Genomic DNA, 22,717 nt, shown 5'->3' with positions numbered 1-22,717 from the left:
TAGGGAATAATCAGACGAATGTGTAGTATTTAGCATATAGATTAGAACTTCGATGAAGGAGAGCTGTGCGAATATCTACGTTAGTTCGGTGGTGTGCATTAATTGTACGAGCCTGGTTCTCGAGCGACGACCCCCCCCCCCCCCAACGACCATGTTTGAACCGCTTTCATTACGAGGAAAAAGCTGATGCATGACGATTACACATGACTCATCAAATTTCATGCTTATTTATAGACCATGTAATCTCGCATTGATGCGTTTGCACATATTGCTCTGGTGCAATTTGTCACCGAATCGATATTCATTTTCCAGCAGCATCCTGCAGCCAACTGCACTTGGTGCCCGATATCTTGCGGGGGACATATTCCACCGACTCTTTAGTGTCCTGATTCCACCCACACTGCACACAAGCTTTACTAAAAATACTGCTACCCATTTATCTAGCAAGGGTATGTGCTGACGGTAAGGTCAGATATTGACCCATTGTGCTGTCATCTGTTGTCATAGATTATTTCAATACTGCAAGTTCATTGGACTTGGAGCGTTATATTGGTTTACCCGAGAAAGGTGCAAAAGCCGGCAGGCTGCATGTATACGTTACGCTTTAAACAGTTTCGTCGAAAACAGACTCGTTGACAAATACGGCGCATTGGGTCGATTATGGCTCGTCATAACGTAGGTAGTGGTCAATGTCGCTTGTCTGAGCGATCGGTCCGATCGGTATGAATCTTTGTTGACAAAACGGCGCCGTTACGTACGGGCAGACTGGCATTCGTTCATCGTGGAACGTTCTCGTCTCTCATGTAGGACTGTGTTGTGATATTAATTTATCAGACAAGTGGAGAATAGCAGCATTCACTAAATGCAGCTTTCAGCAGAAGGTCAGCCAATGTTGAGGTGGCTCTCAGCTGTGGAGATCTGCAACACCAGCCTTTCCCGGCCTTAGTGAGAGGTTGGCACTTCGGGATAGATTCGCAATTTGGGTACACTCATATACCTCGATGTCATAATCGTCATCATTAATATTCTATATTTGGCCCGCGCCGTCTTTGTAGACCTAAAATTGGCTTCAGTATAATACATGGATCAATAAGGCGACAGTCGACAGGTGTGTGGTTCAATCACACCCACATTTCGATTAGGGCTGATCACAAAGTTTGCGATGCATGGCACATTTCTAAAAATGTAACCATATCCAAGATCCTTAGGCTGCAGTATGATTAACTGACATGCTTATACCATATAAGCACACATAATTGTTACTTATACTTATTGAACGTCAGACTACTAAAACCATAGACAACATGAATTATGTTGTCTATGCTAAAACATATTGAGCGTTTAAAGGTAGGTATACGGCTGTGGTGGTAACTGGTAGGCTCACTTCGCTCATCGTCGTTGTCGTTTTTTTCTGAGTTTGTAACAGCCCGCGTAATTGCATTCCACTTGCAAATGCAATATGGATTCTAATTGCGATGTTACAGTTCCATCACAGCTGCACTGCGACTATTTCTGTCATATAAACCGTCCCGTCGACCCCAGTCCGTACCAGTCATTTTCATTATACCGTCCCGCTGGACCCATATCTTACGGATCGAGCTGCTCCGTTGCTCTCTATACCTCTCTCCTCTGCCCTGGTCGGATTTACTGGCGCTATCGACTTTCCGCCAGCTCTGGGCCGGGGCTGTCCGACACCTCATGGTGGACAGCTCGTGACAGAAGGCCCACCCACTCCGCAGCATATTGTCACAGCAATCGATGTGTAGGCGAGGTGACAGGAGCGGACGGGCGGACGGACGGACGGACGGACGGACGGACGGACGGACACACCTGTGGCGTCAATGGCGGTAGTGACCGCGGAGAGCCACTGGCTGCGGCTCGATTGATCGCTTCCCCTCCCCCGCTCTATCGGCTGCCACAGCTGACCACTATAGCGATGGCGCTGAGCCTCCTGAGACCCCCGCAGATGTCTGGCGTTATGCCCAGACGCCGTCGCTGGGTGGTTCCTTGGGAGGGCTCGGCGAATGGACTGCCGGGGTGCGTGACTGCGGGGTGTTAGCACTAACGCTGACGTCGACCCGAGCCAACCACACCCTTCCGTGTCCAGGGAGGGGTGTCACTACGCAGCCTTCCGCCTCGGGAAGGGGTTGGTGCGTGAGGGGATGGGAATGTTCTAGAGGGTAATGCGTCCACCGAAGTTCACACTACGGATCTGTGCACGCTGCACACACATGGTCATGGATAAGGAATTGAGTTGCCAGTTGGGCGCTGTTGGATGGCAGGACAGAAGAACAGCATGTCTGTTCTGTAATGAAGCTTGTTGAGCGCCTCCTGCTGAGGCTGGAGTGTTGGTTTAACACACCACCCCCTGCGTTGGATATGGTCGAACTTGGAGCACCTATCGACCCACCGGGCGCGGTGTCTGTGCACGAGCCAGCAGCGAGTCGACGGTTACGGCACACACAGCAGTTCAATGCGAGTAAAAATACACCGCGTCATTAATCTATTACGGGCACAGCACGTGTAACCGTTGATGTAAGTGAGCTCGCGGTACTCAAGGTCGTCACGCAGGGCTCTGGTGAACTTTGTTTTCACTGTTGGACGCTATGGTTACGTGAAAACAGTAGATATACAGGTGGTAGTTGATTAGGGTGATTTGAGGAGCGGTGGACATTTGACGTCATAGGACATGATTAAGTTGGTGCTTCTGGACGTCGCTTATTAATAAACTGAATTGCGCCGTCTGCCGACCTGGTCTACAGGGGACATGGTGCTTACCATATGTTACCCAATAGCCATCTAGTCAATATTGCTATGCTAGGCTGCACCGGCCTTGCTTTGCCCGAATAGAATACATACAATATTGCCATGTTTGTGGTTCAGGTATTGGCAATGCTTTCTGAAGTTTTCGTTTTTTCATGTTCGCGATGCCCATCCTTTACCATCTCTGTCACCAATATTGACTCCACTGCTTACCTTTATTGTGCGTAATTCACCAACAAGCTCGTTTGGTGTATTTATTTACGTCTATACCCCGTTGTTCTGTGCCCACAGGCGGTGACACGGTCGCCCTGGAGCTGGCCAAACGTGTTCGAGTGCTTTGCTGGGTGATGACCCAGCCGGCCAACCACGAGAAAAAGGCACGACACGTCAAGGCCACCTGGGGCAAACGCTGCAATAAGCTCCTCTTCATGAGCACAGTGGAAGGTGAGAAAAAGGGGCGGCAGGAGGGTTACAGCGGGCGGGGCAGTTCATCCGTTTAGAGTGTATTTACCCAGTGTCAGATAGGGACAGTGGTTGGAGTAGTACTCGACACCAAGTCAGCGATGTGCAGGCATGTAGTGATTCAAAGGAGTGACTGAACGTTGGAAAAGTGCATTGGTGATGTCAATGAGAGAACATGCAAGCATGTCACATGTCTCACAAGCATTTCCTGATAATTGTAGACTCGTCCCAGCCAGATGACTGACTCTCCCTTCCCACTCTGTCCGTCCGCCACCATCTCCCCTGTCTCTGTCACCGTCTCCCCAGCTCTCATCACTCTCTCCCCTCCCTCCCCTCCTTCCCCTCCCTCCCCCTCTCAGCGCCCCGCTCCCCGCTCCAGTCTGCACCGCTCTACTCGGCTCGAACCCCGACCCGCTCCGGCCGGCCAACTCGGCGTCGATACCGGGTTGCCATGGCAACTGCCGACGGCGCCTGAGGCGTCTGCCTGCAGTGCACAGCGCTGGCGGCGGCGACCCTGTAACAGGTCCCCCTGACGCCCTGACGCCGCTGTCGCATACGGTCTCGATATGTATGGGTTCCTGTAATTGTATCGGAATCGCTGCCCTGGGGATGGGATCACTCCATTGACCATAGAACTGGGGATCTACATACATGTTTATTCTTTTTTCTCTTTTTTTCGGCCACATGTAAGACCGGGGATTCTGCGACGAATGGGCATTGTGATAGCACTGCATGACTTGCCTATAAGAGGAGAGGATATATTTCGGGCTTCGTACTGTGTAGTTTTACACCCATGCAGGGAAATCTGATGGTGAGGGTAGCTCAGACGGTACCGACTCTGCAGTCTGCATGGAGTGTTATAGATAAGGTGGAGAGTAAGTGCAGAGCAGTAAGTGCAGCGTGATAACAGTGAGAGTGTTAGACTCAAGAACAGCCAATAACTACATAGGGCTGGGCCGCCGTGCAAACAGTTGTAAGTGCCACGCACCCCTGTCATCATATCGCTGTCGTTGGACAATTAGTGTGTACTGTGTAAGCTAGCTCTCGGGAGACGATGATGACATCCCTCTGTGCATTATGAATGGACTGAGAGGTCATGGATAATGAATACAAACATGGTCGTAGCGATAGATAGGAGCGAAGCGGTCAGCATCCTCGGTTATTTTTAGAGCAATGAATTATTATTCGCCCCACCCTGAGCGAACAATATCCGATATAATGCAATTTTCCGTTTACGATGACCGTGCTGGCCGCTCCTAGCCGACTTTTATAGCTATCCCTGTGCGCCAGTTGTGTGCTATAGCTCTACCATATAGCTGTGATAGTTGTGCCACTGTTATCAGCATGTGATAACCCTGGCTCGGCGGCGCACTTCGTGACAGTCGCCGGAAATTCTGAGGCGCCATAAAATTATATGGGCTGTCCTGAGGGCTGTTCATGACGGCGGCTTCTTTCCACACCGCTCTAGATTCATTAAGTCGGAGCTCACGTCGCTGTCACATTTCATAAGCCAGAGCTGACGATATAAGCAGCTACCCCACTCACAGATAGCCAGAGCATCATATGATTCCGAAACTATGCGTGTGATCTGACCAAACCGTATAGACAGGTGCACCTGGGGTCTAGGTGATCGCCCTGTCATGACACCGCTGTGAAAAGTGAAGACCCACCCTAACGATTTGTCAACCCATGTAACCTGGCCCAACGTAGTGATCTGAACTAACCATGCGACTTGATCTGACCTCGTAAGCTGACCCGACCCGTGACTTGACCGGCGGATCCGACCTGAATCGATGACCTGCTGCTGTTATGACTTAAATCAATACTTTGGCCTAGCCCTCTAATGTAACTCGAAACCTTACCCTTGATCGATGATCATACCCCACTGCTCGATATGACCTGTGACCTCACCTGACCCGTTGACCTGCCCTCAGATCCGGAGCTGCCGTCAGTGAAGCTGGACGTCGAGGAGGGCCGCAACTTCCTCTGGGCCAAGACCAAGGAGGCGTTCCGCTACGTGTATGAACACCACTGGGACGACGCCGACTGGTTCTTCAAGGCGGACGACGACACGTGAGTGGCGAGGGGTCAGGTCAGGTCACGGACGGGCGCGAGTCGACTGGTCCTGTGGGGGACGCGAGTGGAAGTGGGGAAAGTGAACAGAGGTGCCGTTACAACTTCCGAATTATAGAAGGAACGGGTGAGGTGAGATGTATGACAAGTCGCCAGATGAATGAGGCAAGATTATCTTGGTGAAACGATAAACCGCAGGTATAAACAAATGCCCATAGACTCGTGAAAAAAAAATGAGACGTGGTGTCTCACCGGGCAAAGGAGCTCGTTTGGGAATAAAACGTTGACACATCAATCCTCAACTTTTAATTTCCCAAATATAGTCCACTGAAAGCAGCTGACAATTATACATTCCATGGTCCCATGGTGCAAATATAAATTAGTACATAGTCCATTAGTCGTTCTCCAGTGTTGTCAAAATGAAGTCGTTCTTTTCTTATGAATGCTTGACTTTGTACAATGTACAGCGTACCTAGTGACAGACACGGTTAGGTTTCCTAGTCAGACAGCACGGCGACTGGGCCGCTTTGGGACCCGTCACGGGAGCGTTCCTGTGGCTTCTATCGCACAATTTATTGCCGCGAAAAGTTGGGTCGGATTTATCGCTGCTATAATTTTCTTAGCCGCTAAACGCCCGTGTTACCCAGCCTAGTCAACGTGACCACAGAGTTAGTAAAGTTTAATGGATCCCCTCTTTAGCCACCACGGACGGTATCAATTATGTCTATAGGTTTAGCGGTTGGTGTGTCTGTTAATCCGGTGCCACTCTATTCGGATCACGTGTGACGTTATCCGGTGTCGGCGACACGGTGGTCCGCGCGGCGGCCCGGCCGATAATCCCTCATTATGGGGCGACAAGTGCGGCCGAGCGACTGGGGATACTGGGGCCGTGGTGATACACTGGGTAACACGGCACCGTGGTGATACAACGAGCCTGGTGATACACAGGGCGACACCGAGCCGTGATACACCAGATACATGCGGTGACGGGACATAATACATTCATACATTATACGGCACCGTGTACACGGGATCACACTGGGCTGTACACTGACACACTGAGTGATGCCGGGCTGTGGCGATAAAACGCTGCCGGTTTTCAAGAGACAACACGGACTTTGAAGCTTTCGATAGGTGAATAAAAATACTGCAGACTGGCTGATGGTGTCACCTTAGCGGTGAGATTCGTGTCTCTCTGACAAGTCTCATAGCCCGTATGACTGGTCAGACCTGTCAGTTTGAATTCCATATCCGATCGGTCAAAGGAAGGAGGCCGGAGGGCCTGTTGGGAGGCCGTCTATCCAGGTACCCGTGTGAGGTCCAGTAGCGTTATGGTCGTAATTCTTTTTTTCAGTTGATGCATATAATCACCGTCACAGATCTTTGTGTTAGCAATGGCAGGTAACGGTATGTGGCTCGTGTTTATATTCACACCTAGGTATGCCGGTTTCATTATTTATTGGAGAGACGCTGTCCTGACCCAAAAATATTGATGCGGTCAGGAGAAAACCTGGCGAATTTATTCTTGTTTCCTGTTTATTTCCTGTCACCTTAAGCGGTCATCGATGTGGCATCGATGGCATTAGCTAGTTCTATACGGACGCCCAAATTCCTGCAGGTTGCCTCCGTCAGCTAACTTCCTGGTGACTGCACTCTCATCCAGGACGCTCAGCTGCTACGACTTGCAGCGTTCAGCCAACTCCTTAGCCAGTAGTTCCTCCCATCCACTGTGCTTACTACCGCACCGCGGCAACTGCAGCAAACTTGTACCCCTTCGTCTCTCATGGCGCTAAGCACAGAGATGCTTTTTCTTCAATGACAGACGCTGCCAATGTCCACCATCGCCCCCGGCGAGCAGTAGAGGTCACCCAAACACGCTGGGAACCGGCACACCTGTGTAGAACAGTGCCCAATTGTTCACACCCGGCGATGACGTGTCATCAGTCTCTGCCGCGTTCCTACGACCTCCACTCTGGTGGGTGGCAGAGTGCCAGACATGCCGACTGGCAACGCTCAGTCTTGAAATTGAAAAGTATTGAGTAGGTGAGGCATAAAACTCGTGCAGTCAGCAGCGTCTTCCTATTGCGGCGGTCTGACAGTCGTATTGATCGGAGATGTTGCCGCCGGGCGATGAGGCCGTTGACCTCTGACCGGTCGTTCTCTGGGGCCGGTAGTGCCGTGGTTATACGGCCGTGGTCCACTGGTTTACGTTCTGTCTGCTCCGCACGCCGAGACGGAGCGCCACCCCGCGGTAAGAAGCGTGCGTGGACACGCTTCTTACGATCGATCAATGGCGGGGTGGAGGCAACTAAATGATTCAGTACGGACGGAGTTTGCCAAAACACACCGGCGCTTTGGACCACTAAGTGATGGCACTTTGTGGTCTCTTTATACGTGTTGAAGGCCCGATTGTTGTGTTAGTAAAAGCGAGCCCATTTAGCAAGTTCCTTCCGTGCCTCTCTTCGGGTGAAAAGGCGTAGCGAAATTGAGTTGTTGACTCGATCGATGGCTTCATTTTTCATTAAAAAGTGTTGTAGTTGAGTCCTCTCCCTTGTAAAAAGCGCGTCTACCATATGAATTTTACCTCGGTCTCCTTGCCATGCATATCATCAGCAAGTGTTTTAATATATACGGACTTAGACGTATATAGAATTGGGCAGCCTGAAACTAACAGGACATTAAACTTAAATGGTACATAAACGCTCTCGTCGTCCTGGCTGCGGTATCTATTGCTGAAGCTCGATATTCTACCCTACTTCAGCGCCCGCCCATGCCAAGCTTCTCCGCTCACTGTGGTCAAATCCTAGCGCTAAGCTTCGCCTTCCTTCATGCTTAGCGCTAGGACGAACTTTGCTCAAGACGCTAGCTTCGTCTTGATCTCCACTCATCCATCTGAATTTCTGCTCGGCGTACCCGCGCTGCGCTCCTTCTGTCCACCGTCCTAGCGCTGATTTTCTGTCCTCCGGCAGGTACGCTGTGATGGAGAACATGCGGTTCCTGCTGGAGCCTTACCCGCCACAGCACCCCATCTACTTCGGCTGCAAGTTCAAGCCGTTCACCAAGCAGGGATACATGAGCGGCGGCGCAGGTAAGGCGGGGCCGAGGCTGAAGGGGGAGGGCAGGTCTGGGAAGGGTAAGGATATGAGATGTTGCATGACGTCTGTGAGTGTAGGCATTGGCCTTTTGTTAGCGCGTTTAGTGCTGTGATTTGTGTACCTACCAATAATGGTTACGTCTTTAACGACAAGGCATTGGAGGTGACCATACCTTTATGGTTATGTCCTTATGATATTCGACAATGGCCGTGGTAGCATTAGATTCGGGTTAGCCGTATGTAGACGCTTTATACAGACTAGATAGTTGATATGTCTGGGGGGACACCGTGTTATGGCAAGCATTTCTGTAGAATACGGTAATGGGGGCAATAAGTCCAACTGTACCTACGTCATAAGACACTGTAATCGATTTGATCGTGCAATTTACGTGAGGCATGTGCAATGTTTATGTTGTGTGGATTTATTTGTTCCACATACTGTGTACCGTTTATGGTTGTGCTGGCCCTTCCACTTCCCGATCACGGGCGGTGTCATTAGGATTTGGGTTCACGTCCTGTGTGGGATTTACGACCTATTGTGGCTTTAAAAAAGAGGTGCTGGCTAAACTGTCGTGCTTCACCAGCACATGCCCCGCTAGTGGTCGCGCAGGTGGCAGGCTGTTGGCACTTGCGGGATCTTGCCACGCCCTTTTCAGTCGGCCAGTGTCCACTGTCCAATGCCTACCTAGTCCTCTAATTCAGTCCAGCCCAGGGATAATCTTTTGGAGGGAAAGCGAACTGTCCTATTCAGTACTCTGTCTGTCTATTATAATAACTCACCGTACTTCACTTCGCATCGCCTCCCACCAGGTTACGTGCTCAGCCGTGAGGCCCTCAGACGGTTTGTCGAGGTCGGACTGAAAGACCCGAAAAAATGCAGGAAGGATCACGGCGGAGCAGAGGACGCCGAAATGGGTGAGTTGCTGCTCAAAGTGCAACTACGTAGAGCTACAGCTGACAGCGTGGGCTATCTGCCATCTGAAGAAAGCTCAGTCGCCGCCTGTAACAGTGCCCTGAATAGGACTTTGCTACATATCGACGCGTTTTTTCCCGAACCCCACATCTCTTGGAAAATCGCGCCGATATATTACCGCTCACTGCGGACCTGTTCGGTATCCGCTGATATATTATTTAATGGCGTTACTTCACCACCTCCTGCCGTGTTCGTCCCAGGGAAGTGCATGGAGAAGCTGAACGTCACGGCCGGAGACAGTCGGGACGCCCAGGGACGGTACCGGTTCTTCCCTTTCACTCCGGAGAGTCACCTGGTAGCGGAGAAGTTCCCCAAGAATTTCTGGTACTGGAAGTACGTCTTCTACCCCCAGCCCAGGGTGAGTGAGTGGGCGGGAGGGGGCAATAGTAACGGTTGAGGGTCAGGGGATGCCGGGGCCTGATGATTGCTATGAACGTTAGCTCAGATGGCGATTGGCTATCGGAGGGCTGCGGACACAGTTCAAAGATAGGACGTGGGATGCAGACGGGGCGGGATAGTTGCAAACCGTACAAAACATTGAACTGTTAAGCCCGATAGTTCGGAAAGTTAGGCTATTACATGGCCTGAGGAAGCATGGGCCTGTCGACGTCATTTTGAATACAAAATAATGAAATAGGGTCCAGTTTCACAATGAGACTGTCGTAGGCGTGACTATCCTGTCCGGAATCCGAATCTGGAACGGTTGCATCCGACGGACACGGGCCCTCGGACATTGAGGTCCATTTCATTCATCATCGGACGGGGGGTCAGCAGTGGCTGTTCAGTTGATAGACCTATCGACCTGTGGGCCGACAAGGATTCTCCATCTGTCAACAGCAGATGAACCCACAAACTGGCTGAAGTTGATGCATGTCGTGTTCTTCTTGGGAAGTTTGTTCGCTTAGACTGAGCCCGTCCACTTTTTTACAAGTTTGTGCTAAGTCTGATTGTTGGATACTATGTAGTTTGATGAAATTTGATGAAGCTCAAAAGTTTGATTTATGATTTATTGTCCGAGCAACTGTTACCATCACAGTTTTTCCTCACTATTTTGTCACGGACTCCCAGCAACCGAAACATCCTCGTGAAACGAAACATTTGGGGTGCCGAAGCGACGAGGTCGACGAATCCCTCAGAAAGGAGACGCTCTGTCAGCTGATAACGAGTGACTGCAGCTGTTTAGGAAGACGTACCCGAACATCAACATTTGTTGGATCAGGTTTTCGTTGTCATCCACATAAAAAATAAATGCTTCAATTATACCAAAACTCGTTACAAGGCTATTCAAAATGTGAGCACACTAACCCAAATGCCGTTCAATGTCCCGCATGCGAGAAAAAATAAACGTGATGCCGTGCGCTCTATACAACCATTTAGTCGCCTGGTCCTAGCACCCTCATCAACAGTCGTTAGGTTTCCATGACAACTGTCGCCGGTCTGCACGGAAGTTATCGCCTCGTCGTGCCGCCGGCCGCGGCGATGATGTGACCCCACCCGAACACGGTCACCTATTATTTCCATTACCCCACCAATAGGGCCTGTTTATAGAGGTCCCCGGCGTGGGCGCAGAGCACGTCAGCGAACAGCAGACATCGATAATGTACCTACAATCGACCTGCCCACGACACCACGCCATAAGCCGTTGTTCGGTACATTGCGATAATTATTGTTAGGTGCTTAGATTAGGTCCTGCAATTTGCGGGCATGCTGCTGAATGACCGGTGACCTTTAGGTGTGCCGTGCAGCTCATACATGACATCATCCAGGCATTTTCTAAAGCTGGCTTCTGTGGTCCGTAGGTGAATGACCTGAAGCCTGAGTTGTATTATTGACGTCATCTTATTAATGTATGTTTTTGCCGCCAATGCCATTGAGCGTTATGAAAGTGTCTCGCGACAGCGTTGTTGTATGTACATAGGTTGCCACTCCCATTCATTCCCACCTCTTACTAGCTACAATTCCCACTGACGCCGTCCATCGCCTGCCCACAGGGCATGGACTGCTGCTCCGACTCGGCCATCAGTTTCCACTACGTGCCGCCCAACATGATGTACACCATCGAGTACCTCATCTACCACCTGAAGCCGTACGGCGTGCGCACCCGTCTGATCCCCGCTGCCCCGCCGGACTCGGCCGTCATACCGCCGGGGGTCCACTTCCCCACACCGCCGACTACCGCGTCACCTATTGGCAAGACGACCGTACCAGAGGTTCCACGACACACCACCAGGGCGGCGGTCAAAGCGGCGAGCCCGCACGCAGCTCCGAAGACGACGGCTGGGAAACGGTTGACGACTCCGGCGGCGCGCACCAAACGCTCCGTGAGCATGCTGCCGTCCAGGAGGCCGACGGGAGGGTCTGCGAAGCCTCGACGGCCCACCGAGGCGGCGGCGGGTCGCAAGACGGCGACCCCCGGCGCCCCGGCTGAGAAAAAGGCGCCCACAGTCTGGACTGCAGGGCCGACGGCGGCCGCATCCCAACCCCCAGCGGCAGGGAAGGATTCCGGAAAACCAGCGGCGAAAGGGGCATAGCCGGGAGATAGCACTTCGCCGTACTGCACTTAGAACGTGTCCGCTGGAAACTGAAGCGGTTATCCTCACCAGGAGGAGCTCGAGCAATGGACGTTCAGCCGAAAACTAGTCGGTCCTTGCCAAAAACAGGCCAAAGGGCGGTCTGCGGGGACATATCCCGGTCGGTCATATGGACGACAAGGAGATCGTTAGGTCCTAAACTAGTATGTTGAGCCGTGCTGGTCACGAGGTGTGTCGGAAGGCCGACATTCGACGCCAGTCAGGCCGTGGACGCCGCATTGGCCGCGGGGCTGGAACGGCCAGTTGGTCTCGGGGCTGTGGTAGGGTGATGCTAATTCGGAGTTACCATACAGTGATATTTGTGGGGATGAGGGATGGCGATGTGTAAACGAACTTTGTGTGCGTGTGTGATAACGTTAGAATGGGTACGTCCCCATTTTTGTTCGTCTCAAAACCATTGAGATGACTACAGGCAGCTGCCATATGCTTTTAAACAACAATCCCAATTATTTTGGGAATTCGAGTAGCACAAACGTGACATTCCCAGTCATTGACACGTTGTTCGCTCCGTGTTTTTAGTCTATTTCCATTCCTTGACAAACGGGTGAAATTAGGGAGTGAAGACAGTGAATGTGCTGATCTCGAACGATTCGTGATATCGTTGATAGTCATGCCAGCGGAGACATGCGCACACCGAATACGTGCCCTTAGTGAACAGAACATTCCAGAACATGTGATAACCGACTGTCTGCTTCTACTACGCACACCGCTAACGATGTCGGAATGAGTCCATCCCGCGGTCACCGGAGCAGCGCTGCTAAATTAGTTCGTGTGAAAACTTCCCGGTCCGAGCGAGTCTGAACAGCCTACGCAGCGCAGTTGTCCGCGGAAAACTCTGCTGATTTACATGTTACCAACGACTTTCCGAGGCTTTGAAGCTCCTGACGGAATTTCCGATGAAACAGCCAATGCTACCATGCTCCATGTGCTTCGTCGCTAGGATTGGCACACAGCCTCGTGGGTTTTATTTATGCCAGTACCAGCGGCAGCCACACGAAGTACCGAGTGCTGCGTTTGTCCTATGTGCGCCTGTGGTGAACGGGCGCCGGCATGGCGGAAAGTGAGAAGATGAGTAGGTACCGTGACGTGATCGCGCCCATTTTACAAATGAATTGTGCCAAAGGCGCGCGATGGCCCACTCCGATGCTGGGGAAACAGTGTGTGATATGCGTCGCGGTGGCACTTGTGTCACTATCGAGTCGGGTTGTACTTGCAGAGCATCATCAGGCTGATGTGTGGGGTTCGTCCGACCTGTCCACCGAATGCCACTCTGGAACTAACACCGTGCTGTGTTGTGAGTCCCACCTCGCTGGGTGAATTCAGGGGCTCGTGGCACGGTTACCCTAGAAGTGTCCGTCAGTCCTGTCGTGTGTGGTAGGCTGTCTGGGGCGCGCGGGGCTGCTTGGAAACGGTGTTGGGAAGCGCAATGGGAATCCACAAGGGGCGGGAGGAGCCGTGTGTTTTATAAACAGATAACGGGTGCAGTGCTGGGTGGGCGCCATTGGCGACTGTGTGCGCGTTACGGTTAGCCGCGCGGGCGCTGCCAGGCGTGACGTGTCCACATATCAATAAATTGCTTGTCTGAAGTATGCATTATTGTGGTTTATAGGCGTCAGCACCTACTCAGACGGCACTTTTTGGAGAGGAAAATTCGATCACATTCTAACAATGCCGATCCTGTGTGCACAACAGGAGTCAGGAAGGTGTTCTAACATGTGTTCCGCCACAGTTCCGAGCCTGGCAAAGCCCCCCCCCCCCCTCCCCCCAGGCAAAAATTGACTCGAATCCCTAAAGGCTGAAACAGACTTTGCGCATACAGGAAATCCCATGCGAGAGCCTATTCAATTCAAATACATTATAATTCTTCCCGCATCAATCGCATGCGGGAGGTGCGTGCGATTGATGCGAGCGTGCTTCCATGTATTTTAATAGGCTCTCGCATGCGATTTCCTGACTGCAGAAAGAGTCTGTTTCAGGCTTAACTCTCACTCCTTCCCCTCACTGCGATGGTGACGCGGGTCTAGCTACAACAAAATAAAGTACAGATGCAAGTAACAGCCCATCCAGAGGCTGAATAAACAAGTACAACAAAACAAATAGTACGAAAACTAACTTTGAACAGGCCACATCGCCTAACACGTGAACACATGTGACACGAGCCCTCTCCCCTCCCCCTCATTTCCAATCAACAGACCTGTGTCTCCCGGAACCCGATAACAGCTCTTTGATAACATGTTCCACATTCCTCTATTTCGGGAGAGGAGACCGGAGGCGGCTCTTCAGAGCCGACAACACATACCAGCGGTTCGTTATCGGTCACAAAAACACTTCCCGGTCCAGAACAGCGACAGAGTTTGTCCCCCGACCCAGTTTCGCCGTTGTGTGCGCGATGATGCGTGTTCTTGTGTGCATAGTTCCGCTAGTCCAGGCGTGTGTGTTAGTGCTCCCGCCAGAGTTAAGCGTTGGCCGTTGCTCTCAGGACGCGACAAAATGGGCACAGGGCGGAGCCTTCGAGTAAATGCATTCCCATAACATCCGCACGATTGCGAGTCGCGACAGTCCCCGTTCAATGACTGGTGTATTAAATACATATATCAGGGGAGTAGCACGACATCACATGCACACAAACACCAACACGATACCGGTCGATCTGACGGGAACCTCCGGTACCATTCTCAACACAACACACATACACCTCGGAGGCGAAATAGACGCTCACACACTCGAAAAACGATCACCATAATGCCGTCTCATCAGTCGGGCGGGGCCGACCTGCCCATTTCGATATCGCACATTCATTATGAACAAGCAGGGATTGATGAAAGAGTTTGATTAGAGTCCCGTTAGGCTAAATCTTTTTTGATTACAACACTGTTAAAACATATTTAAATCGATATAATATAATGCTCGTTCGATATTGACTAAGTTAATAAATTTTCACTTTTGTAGTCATGCCCAATTCAGCCTAATTTTGGCAGTAGTTCCCTGTACTCCGGTACCGGTAATTCAGTCAACGACAACCACAGCATAATTGGACACTAGGGCAAACGAAGAACACATAATTCCAGCCTCAGTTCAAACAAATCCCAAGCAGTTACATTGTGTGAATTATGCGAAACGAGCATCTGACTGATAAGAAACGTAAGTTTTTATTTGAAAGAAGTTACACGGTTTCGTCGGGATATGCAGGGAAGTATGCGATGATAAGATACTACAAAAAAAAGGAAGCGGAAAATACGGTACATAGTCGATAAGAGTGGTAAATATACAAAATTACCTCGAACGTACCTCGAGTACGGAACCGATCCCATCATTTAACCGCATTAATTGCGCTCAAAATAAACAGAGCACCGCAGACATACATACATAGGGTTTACGCAACAGCTACGGTAAATCGCATGATTCGGCGTGTATCGATCAGTAAAGCTATGTTCATGCCATTCGCGGGATGTTAGTTACCAGCTCATGGGGGAATAGAAGGCGGCAGGCGCAGCGGGTTCGCTGGACTATTGGCAAGCAGCGGTACATATCAAACTATCACAAACCGACTTACAAACAATAATGACCACGGACGCCTGAAAGAACTCACACTTGCCCAACATCAGCTGGCTAGGCACGACGTTTATCTATAATAAACTTAAACATGCACTGAAATATTTGTAGCGTACCAGTAATTCATAGCTCAGGATTAGTTGGTAATCAAAAGGGAGCGGTACCTAACATCTAATATTAAATCGGAGGTGCAAGGACTACGTATCATCACTGTAATAAGATATTTAGGTAACGGTTGAAATATTAAGGAAATCACGCATGTAGTTTGTGCATGAAGAGTCACGTTATAATTCTGATTATATTAAAACAGACTTGAAGTCTGGCGAAGGCCTTGCCTTGATAAATGGTACGCTACGTACTTATAAAAAAACGAAAGGCTTTGAGTAAGCAAGCGTCATGTAAAGAAAAGGCAAAAGTCGCCGAATGAAGCACAGTGCGGATAGGAAAATGTTAAAGCATCGTGCAATAGGACAAGAGAGAACAAACTAGATTTGAATGGACTTCTAGCATCACTATCAATATCTATTTCTTCGAAAGTTTTGGAAGAAAGCCTACGGAAAGCTCTTGATTCATGCAGGCCCTAATGCTAAAATCAGCGCGCACGGGGACCAGTATTAGCTGACACCCGGTATCTACTGAAGTAGCAGCATGACTCCACAAATAAATATCGCAGCCGACCTACAGTCGGCGCCCCGAACACCTGGGCCCATCCTATTGTGAAGCTCTGCACGTTACGGCGTTTGGTGACACCAATAGTCGAACACAGCAACAGGCGCCGCTCACAGAGCACTTAGGAATGGCCCCGTAACTTCAAACGCGAAAAGCACAGCATGTGGAGCACCATTGCGTAAACAAACACCATGCTGAGATAGCTTTAACGTAAAACCAGCGCGTGGCAAGCAACACGGCACGGGAATAGTCAGGTCGCGCGCCGCTGTGGCCCCTCCCCGCTCAGTTGTGCCGTGGCATGTAGTGTAATGTCCCCAGACGATATGGTCTCAAAGTGGCGTGCCCACTGAAGCACCACGTCACCCGGTGGCGCTCAGGAACAACCCTCAGCGCTGATGCCTGACGGAGCCTGCCTATTTTAAATCGTTCTCAGCGCCATTTTAACCTCCGGTGGCGCCACCTTTAGCTTCCTGGCGCCATCTACCGTTAACAGCGTTGGCTCTCGGATACCGCTGACCTGCGCGCTCGTGTGCGGTTGGCTGCTCTGAGACGGGAGTCTAGCGGCCGCCCGACTTGGACTTGGTGATGAGCCACTGCAGCGTGATGTCGATGTTGTCCTTCTCCTTGCAGGAGATGGAGTAGCAGCAGATCTCCCGGTCCTGGATCGCAGACAGGTTCCTGAAAAAAAAATAACGCGTCATGATTGACATTTCAGCAGATGGATTCACAAGCACCGCTGATGACGCATAAAAACTGCATTAAACACGCAAGTGACGAGCGTGAAAATGTCAGCAATGTTATTTATGCTTATCGGAATCAACTATCAGTTATTTTAGCGAGAAGCGGAACAGAATATGTGTAGATCATGATTATCAAATCTTATCCACGTTCAAAACCAGTATCAGATACGAACGCGCATACAAAGTCAACTACCGCACCGCCCCCCCCCCCCCCCCCCCGTTTGTCGACTACGGTTGCTCGGCGCTGACGTAGCCACTGAACCATCTACCCTATATCGATTATCGGCGCTCCACATTTCGGATGAGTCATCGAGCCTGCACAGCCACTAGCGTCCGTGTGAATAACGGACACCAAGACCTAGACTTCAGTAACAGCCGGCATATCCTTCTCACAGACACCCAGAACCAGGCCTTAAAGGCTTTGCTTTAAAAGTTTGATGTCTCAAAGTTGCGAATGGATAAGCAATTGATTACGGATGAGTTTTGTAGTGTGTGCCCCTCTAGCTGGCATGAAGAAGGAAATTCGTATATCTAAGGTAAAAATTCATATACCATATATAGGCATTAAAAAATCATATATAGGTATATTTTTCTACTTGGATTTATCACAGACAAGCCCCTGTCGTTAATAGCCTGATAAGAACAACTCCTGACAACTCCTCGAACAACTCCTGACATTAGCACAACAGGTCCAAAATTATATTACGTCAACTAAACGTTTTTAATGACATCATGTACACCCTCGTCTGTAGTTCTGGGAACCCCTGGCACTGCTGCTGCCGGCTGCTGATCCATCTTTATTACTGAGCGGGTAAAAGTAACCACACCTACACGAGCGGCGGTCAACAAGTAGTCAATAAATGAATAAGTAAGCAAACACATAGATAATAAGGTAAAAGTGTACCTACGAAATCAAAATGCTGATTAAGCAAAAGGCGCCATGAATCAAGTGCTAAGGCACTTTTGCGCCAATTGCATGTTCATCTTATTTTTATTTCTGTCCATTTATGTTTGTAATAAAATTCGTTGTGTGTGTGTGTGTGTGTGAAAGAACGGGAGATGACTGGAAAAAAATGATGAAATAAGAACAGCGCTGGATGGAGCTGATAGGCAGATAACTGATATTGCATCATTTACAGCGCAATATGGATTGGATAGCTTACGGAATAAACAGTGACGCAGTGCTGCCAAACATGACGTTGAGAGATGTCTGAAACGACAGATAAATACTTATGCGAGTATTAACTCTCAGTACTTATTACCTTATGAATAAACTCTCAGTCGGCTCGGCGGCGTCCGGACGGAAGACATTCATCGGTACACTCACATCCTCTCGATGAGCCCCTTCTCGTCCAGGGCGTTGGGCAGGTCGCGCTTGTTTCCCAGCACGAGCACAGGGATGCCAGCCAGCTGCGGCTTGTCCAGCAGGTTGTGCAGCTCGTTCCTGGACGCTTCCAGCTTCTCCTGGTCGGCAGCGTCCACCATGTACCTGCGCGTGACGACCGCAAGAGCTGGGTGAGACTCGGAGAGAGAGAGCGACTTACGCTCGCTGACGCGGTTAGAACACGAAACATATGGGTATCATGTTTGGTCAATGTGCTAGAATGGTGGTACAAAAAAATGCACATTTTCACAACGAAGCAGTAATGGTTACTCATAAGATCTCAATTAACTCGAGTATATTAAATCTCATAAGACGTAAAAGTCACATACAATATACAGGGTGTCCAGAAAAAAACGGATACTATTATTTTTTGCTGTAATTCCAAAAAATAAACACCGCACATTTTAAAATAGCACATGCTTGTATTCGCAAAAAAAAATATGGCAAAACAGACAGCAGGTGCCACATGACATGTAAACCCTTTGGTCAGTCACAGCAGCTCCTCAAAGCAGATTCTCAATGTGAGCGGCCTTCCGGCGGATCAGCTCCAGCACTAGCACAGTCTGCAGGTGACTGATGGTCATGTTGACCATCTCAGAGGGCAGGCAGACAACTTTCCAACGACGTATTACAGTGCGCATGACTTTTGCCACATCTTGCACTATAAGCACATGAAGTTGGAAAGAAATCGGCACGTGCGTTAATTAATGCGACTTAATTTCCGTAGTATCTTTTTTTCTGGACACCCTGTACATAGACTGAATAAGTCCATCTGATCCGGCGATCAACGTAAGTTTTGTCACGGGAGTTCGCCGAAGAAGCAGAAAGAACTACCGCCCGACCCGGCCGTTGATTGGCACAAGTACATTGAACTGTTTCGCAACGGCATGCATCGGACCTTAAACGGTTATACGAGCTGAGCTTACGAGTTGAAGCGATAACAGCGGCCCCACCGGGGAACAGGGACATTACTGACATTGCCAATGGTGACAGAGGACCAGGCATGGAGTGTTCGGAGGTTGGAAGAGTGTTTGGCGACACTACGAGCTTCTACCTGCGTTGGGCAGCAGGCGCTGTAATTAACCCTCGCCGGACCTATTGGTTTTCTACATACGCGCCGGCCGAGGGGGGGGGGCGGGTACGACCCCCCCCTCGCCGTTTCGCCCCTGGTGGAGCTAGCGCGTCGCGGAAAAAACGAGCGTGTGCGCCGTAACGAGACGCAGAGATTGGTACCCGATTTTAAGGTCCTAGGTCATCCGGTGACCTCTGAGGTCAGGTCAAGTGCCTCAGGGTACGGTTCAGTTTTTGGTGAATAACTTCGCAAAAAACGGCCGCAGAGCGCCGATTTTGGCAGCATCGTGTTCGCCTCGCTCAGGCGCGTCGAATGATATACTTTTTGTCCGGGTCAGGTCAACTTGGGGTGTTGACCTCAGGTCAAGGTCAGGTCAGCACCCCCAGGTCACGAAGTTGGTCGAAAGAGGTCATGTCGCATATCATTCGATTCGGCAGGCCTTCCTGAGTTCATTGGTGCCTTTCCCGACTCGCTAGCTCAATTTGATCAAGAGTTATTGACGAAAAACTAATTTGACCTTGATGACGTCATAAATGACGTCACGCAAGGTCAACATTGCAAAAGTGACGCATCTAACCTTGCAAGGAGTGCATCAAATCACGATTCTGTGTGCTTGAGATAGTTGGAGATCGTTCCCGGCGCCAGAATAGCAGTTTGAATTTTTCCCCATTGACTTATAATGGTGAGGTCACGAAAATGACCTGACCTCATATGACCTTTAGGAAAAATCCGAGATATACAAGTTGTGGGACTCATAATGGATACTAGATCCTGAAAGTTTCATTTCCCTGTGACATCTCCTCTGGCAGTGAGGGCGTTGCGAAGTTGCGACATCTGAAGACCGTGCAGAGGTTCACTTATGACGTCATAGGTCAGTGACCTGACCTGACCCAAAAATGCGGTTGGTGTCAAAAGATCCGGCTTGGATCAAAGGTCAGGTATGCCAAGTTTCAGCTCTCTATCGCCAGCGTGTTTGGAGCTATCGCGAAAAAACCCTATGGGGGGGGCGGCACCCGCCCCCCCCCCTCGGCCGGCGAGGGTTAAAGCACCAATTTCATTATCACCGTCCTCCATTTCTGGGTTTTTGAAGAAGAAAAAAAAAACGCTGAAAGGCGACCAGATAAGCCCCGGTATACCCAGAACGCGGTGGAATGAATCCTTAGCGATAAAGCGCTGTGACAGATCCATGAAGCATACATCCACGGACAAATAGCCAACCGTTCCATATTATATACCTACACAAAACTACGTTGAACTTTTCCCAGATTGCTCATACTTCATAGTGGTAAGGGTATACATTCCATAACGATACAGTTCACATATCCCATGACATTTCAAAACATACCCCGATCAAGGATACATAATTAAGGGCTCATTGTATTTCCCGCCTACCGACATGCTAATCAAGCTAAGTCTCCCAGCCTCGGCATATGTCGCAGTGAGTCGAATTGCTTCTCCGCCACCACGTGTGGGGCCCACGTGCGCAGCCCCTCCCCCCCGCCCAGCCAACCCGTCTGTCCAAACAGGGCGCTGCACTTGTGATGACGAAACCCACCGCGCCCGGCCGTCTGTTGTCAATAGACACGGGCCTGCGGGCCCAAAACAGACACCGCCTCGCTACCCGACCGGACATAGCGCGGACCGCCACGTTATAAAACGCTGCCAGACCGCGACGTTATAAAACGCTGCAGAGCCGGCGGACAACAGCCAAAGCGGTAAAAGAGGAAGAGAAAAGACCGTGAGACATCGGCAATAAAGTCTATAAAATGTTTCTCACTGCTATTCAATGGGTCAGGGTAGCGATTGGTAGCCAAATTTGTGGCAGATGGGATGCCCTGAGCTAGCAATATTTCCTGCAAATGAGATTGGGGTCTATGCCAATTTGACTGGAATTAAGTTAACTGGAATCAGTAACGAAGCTGACTCTTCCCAGAGGTCCGATTCAATATATCACCATGCATCCCGTCACATTCTTTGTGTCAGTCACACGAGCCCCAGGTACTTACACAATGGCATTGACACCCCGGCAGTAGCGTTCCCACATGGAGCGGAAGCGAGGCTGGCCACCAATGTCCCACAGCTTGATGGTCACATTGCCTTTGGAGACCTTGCGCATGTTGAAGCCAACAGTTGGGATCATGTCCTCACTGAACTGGCCAGACTGCAGGAATGAAAAAGAATATCAGATAAATGATAAATTATGAAAAGTGAGAGGAAACACTGGGCAGTGGGTACACAGGAAGTAATGATCATAAAAATACTCAAAGGAATATTTCATTTTTACAGACAAGTCTGAAACTTATGTAAGGTTCTGGTAGCTATGAAGATTTAACATGCAAAATGTAACAAGAAATAATAATGTCTTGAAAATGGTAATAAGCCAACACAGAAACATGATCTCTGTCTCTCTGACTTGATGCCACTGAAGATGAAAGCAAACTCCAACAGATTAGATGGACAAAATAAAAATAAACTGGAGTTCATACATTTAAATGAGCATGAAAAACATGTTAGATAACTGCTAATGATTATCAAGGTAGCCAACAACCCTACTCACCGCAATGACATTAACAAATGTAGTCTTTCCCGAATATTGTAGGCCCACCAATGTGAGCTCCATTTCTTCCTTCCAGAACAAGCTTTTAATCCAGTCAAGGAACCGATTCACAAGGGCCATCATCTTGAAGGCTTTTAAGTATACTCGGAGGTTAGGTAATAACGATTGGTTTTAAAATATGTTTATGGGTGCAGTCAAGACTCAAGGCGATGACGCCCCTTCGATAGTTGAATGACAAACGGAGTACCACCTCAACCTACAGCACAGGCAGCGTCAGTCACACTGATCAGTGGAATCCCAGCGCTCAGTTCAGACACTTATCTCACACTTGTTGTGACTCACGAACCCACCACACGCCCAGACACCACTCAATGAAAACGGAACGCAACACTCCCACTGTATTTAGGGCCTTGACTCCGACCGCTCCTGAACTTGTGCCCTGTTATTTATGCATCAGCAACAAACGTCGTCAGTCCTGGCGCATGTGAGACAAAATAAGCTGATGACGAAGCTGGTGGCTACTAAATTTATTTTCTGTTCCAAATCTTGCGTCACTTACGGAAAAGGCCTAGCGTGATGAAAATGCATATCACAATAACTTCCTGTAATATAATCTTTTGCTTCTACGAAATAAAAAACTTGGAAAAAAAACATTTTGTTTAAGAATTTTTGCCATACGAGCACCTACGCTACGGTAAGGGCATTGTTCTTAATTTATCCGACCCTTTGATGCAGTGCCAATGATTCCTGCTGATCTCAGCTCTATAAAAATGTGTTTATCGATAAG

At 49.7% G+C, this 22,717-nt stretch overlaps 2 protein-coding genes across 4 annotated transcripts in view; one reads left to right on the top strand and one right to left on the bottom strand.

The window, feature by feature from the left end:
* LOC122380137 (glycoprotein-N-acetylgalactosamine 3-beta-galactosyltransferase 1-like) overlaps positions 1–13,545 on the top strand; it is a 35,228-nt gene extending 21,683 nt beyond the window's left edge. For all 3 annotated transcript variants that reach the window (XM_043362982.1, XM_043362983.1, XM_043362984.1), the window contains 6 exons: positions 3,055–3,207; positions 5,160–5,298; positions 8,268–8,386; positions 9,203–9,307; positions 9,566–9,723; positions 11,357–13,545. In XM_043362982.1, coding sequence (XP_043218917.1) covers positions 3,055–3,207; positions 5,160–5,298; positions 8,268–8,386; positions 9,203–9,307; positions 9,566–9,723; positions 11,357–11,896 — 1,214 coding nt within the window. In that variant the 3' untranslated portion in view covers positions 11,897–13,545. The remainder of the gene's footprint in view (positions 1–3,054; positions 3,208–5,159; positions 5,299–8,267; positions 8,387–9,202; positions 9,308–9,565; positions 9,724–11,356) is intronic.
* Positions 13,546–14,521: 976 nt separating this feature from the next.
* On the bottom strand, positions 14,522–22,370 carry LOC122380136 (ADP-ribosylation factor-like protein 8B-A). Its single transcript, XM_043362981.1, has 4 exons — positions 21,931–22,370; positions 21,380–21,534; positions 18,245–18,406; positions 14,522–16,855 (listed from the first exon to the last, which is right to left on the bottom strand). The coding sequence occupies exons 1-4, from the start codon at positions 22,051–22,053 to the stop codon at positions 16,735–16,737; spliced, it is 561 nt and encodes a 186-aa protein (XP_043218916.1). The 5' UTR covers positions 22,054–22,370; the 3' UTR covers positions 14,522–16,734.
* Between the last annotated feature and the right edge of the window lie 347 nt (positions 22,371–22,717).

This window comes from Amphibalanus amphitrite, unplaced genomic scaffold, assembly GCF_019059575.1.
Source record: "Amphibalanus amphitrite isolate SeventyFive unplaced genomic scaffold, NRLGWU_Aamphi_draft 000092F_arrow, whole genome shotgun sequence".
Taxonomy (NCBI): domain Eukaryota; kingdom Metazoa; phylum Arthropoda; class Thecostraca; order Balanomorpha; family Balanidae; genus Amphibalanus; species Amphibalanus amphitrite.
This window is presented reverse-complemented; position numbering and strand designations above follow the sequence as displayed.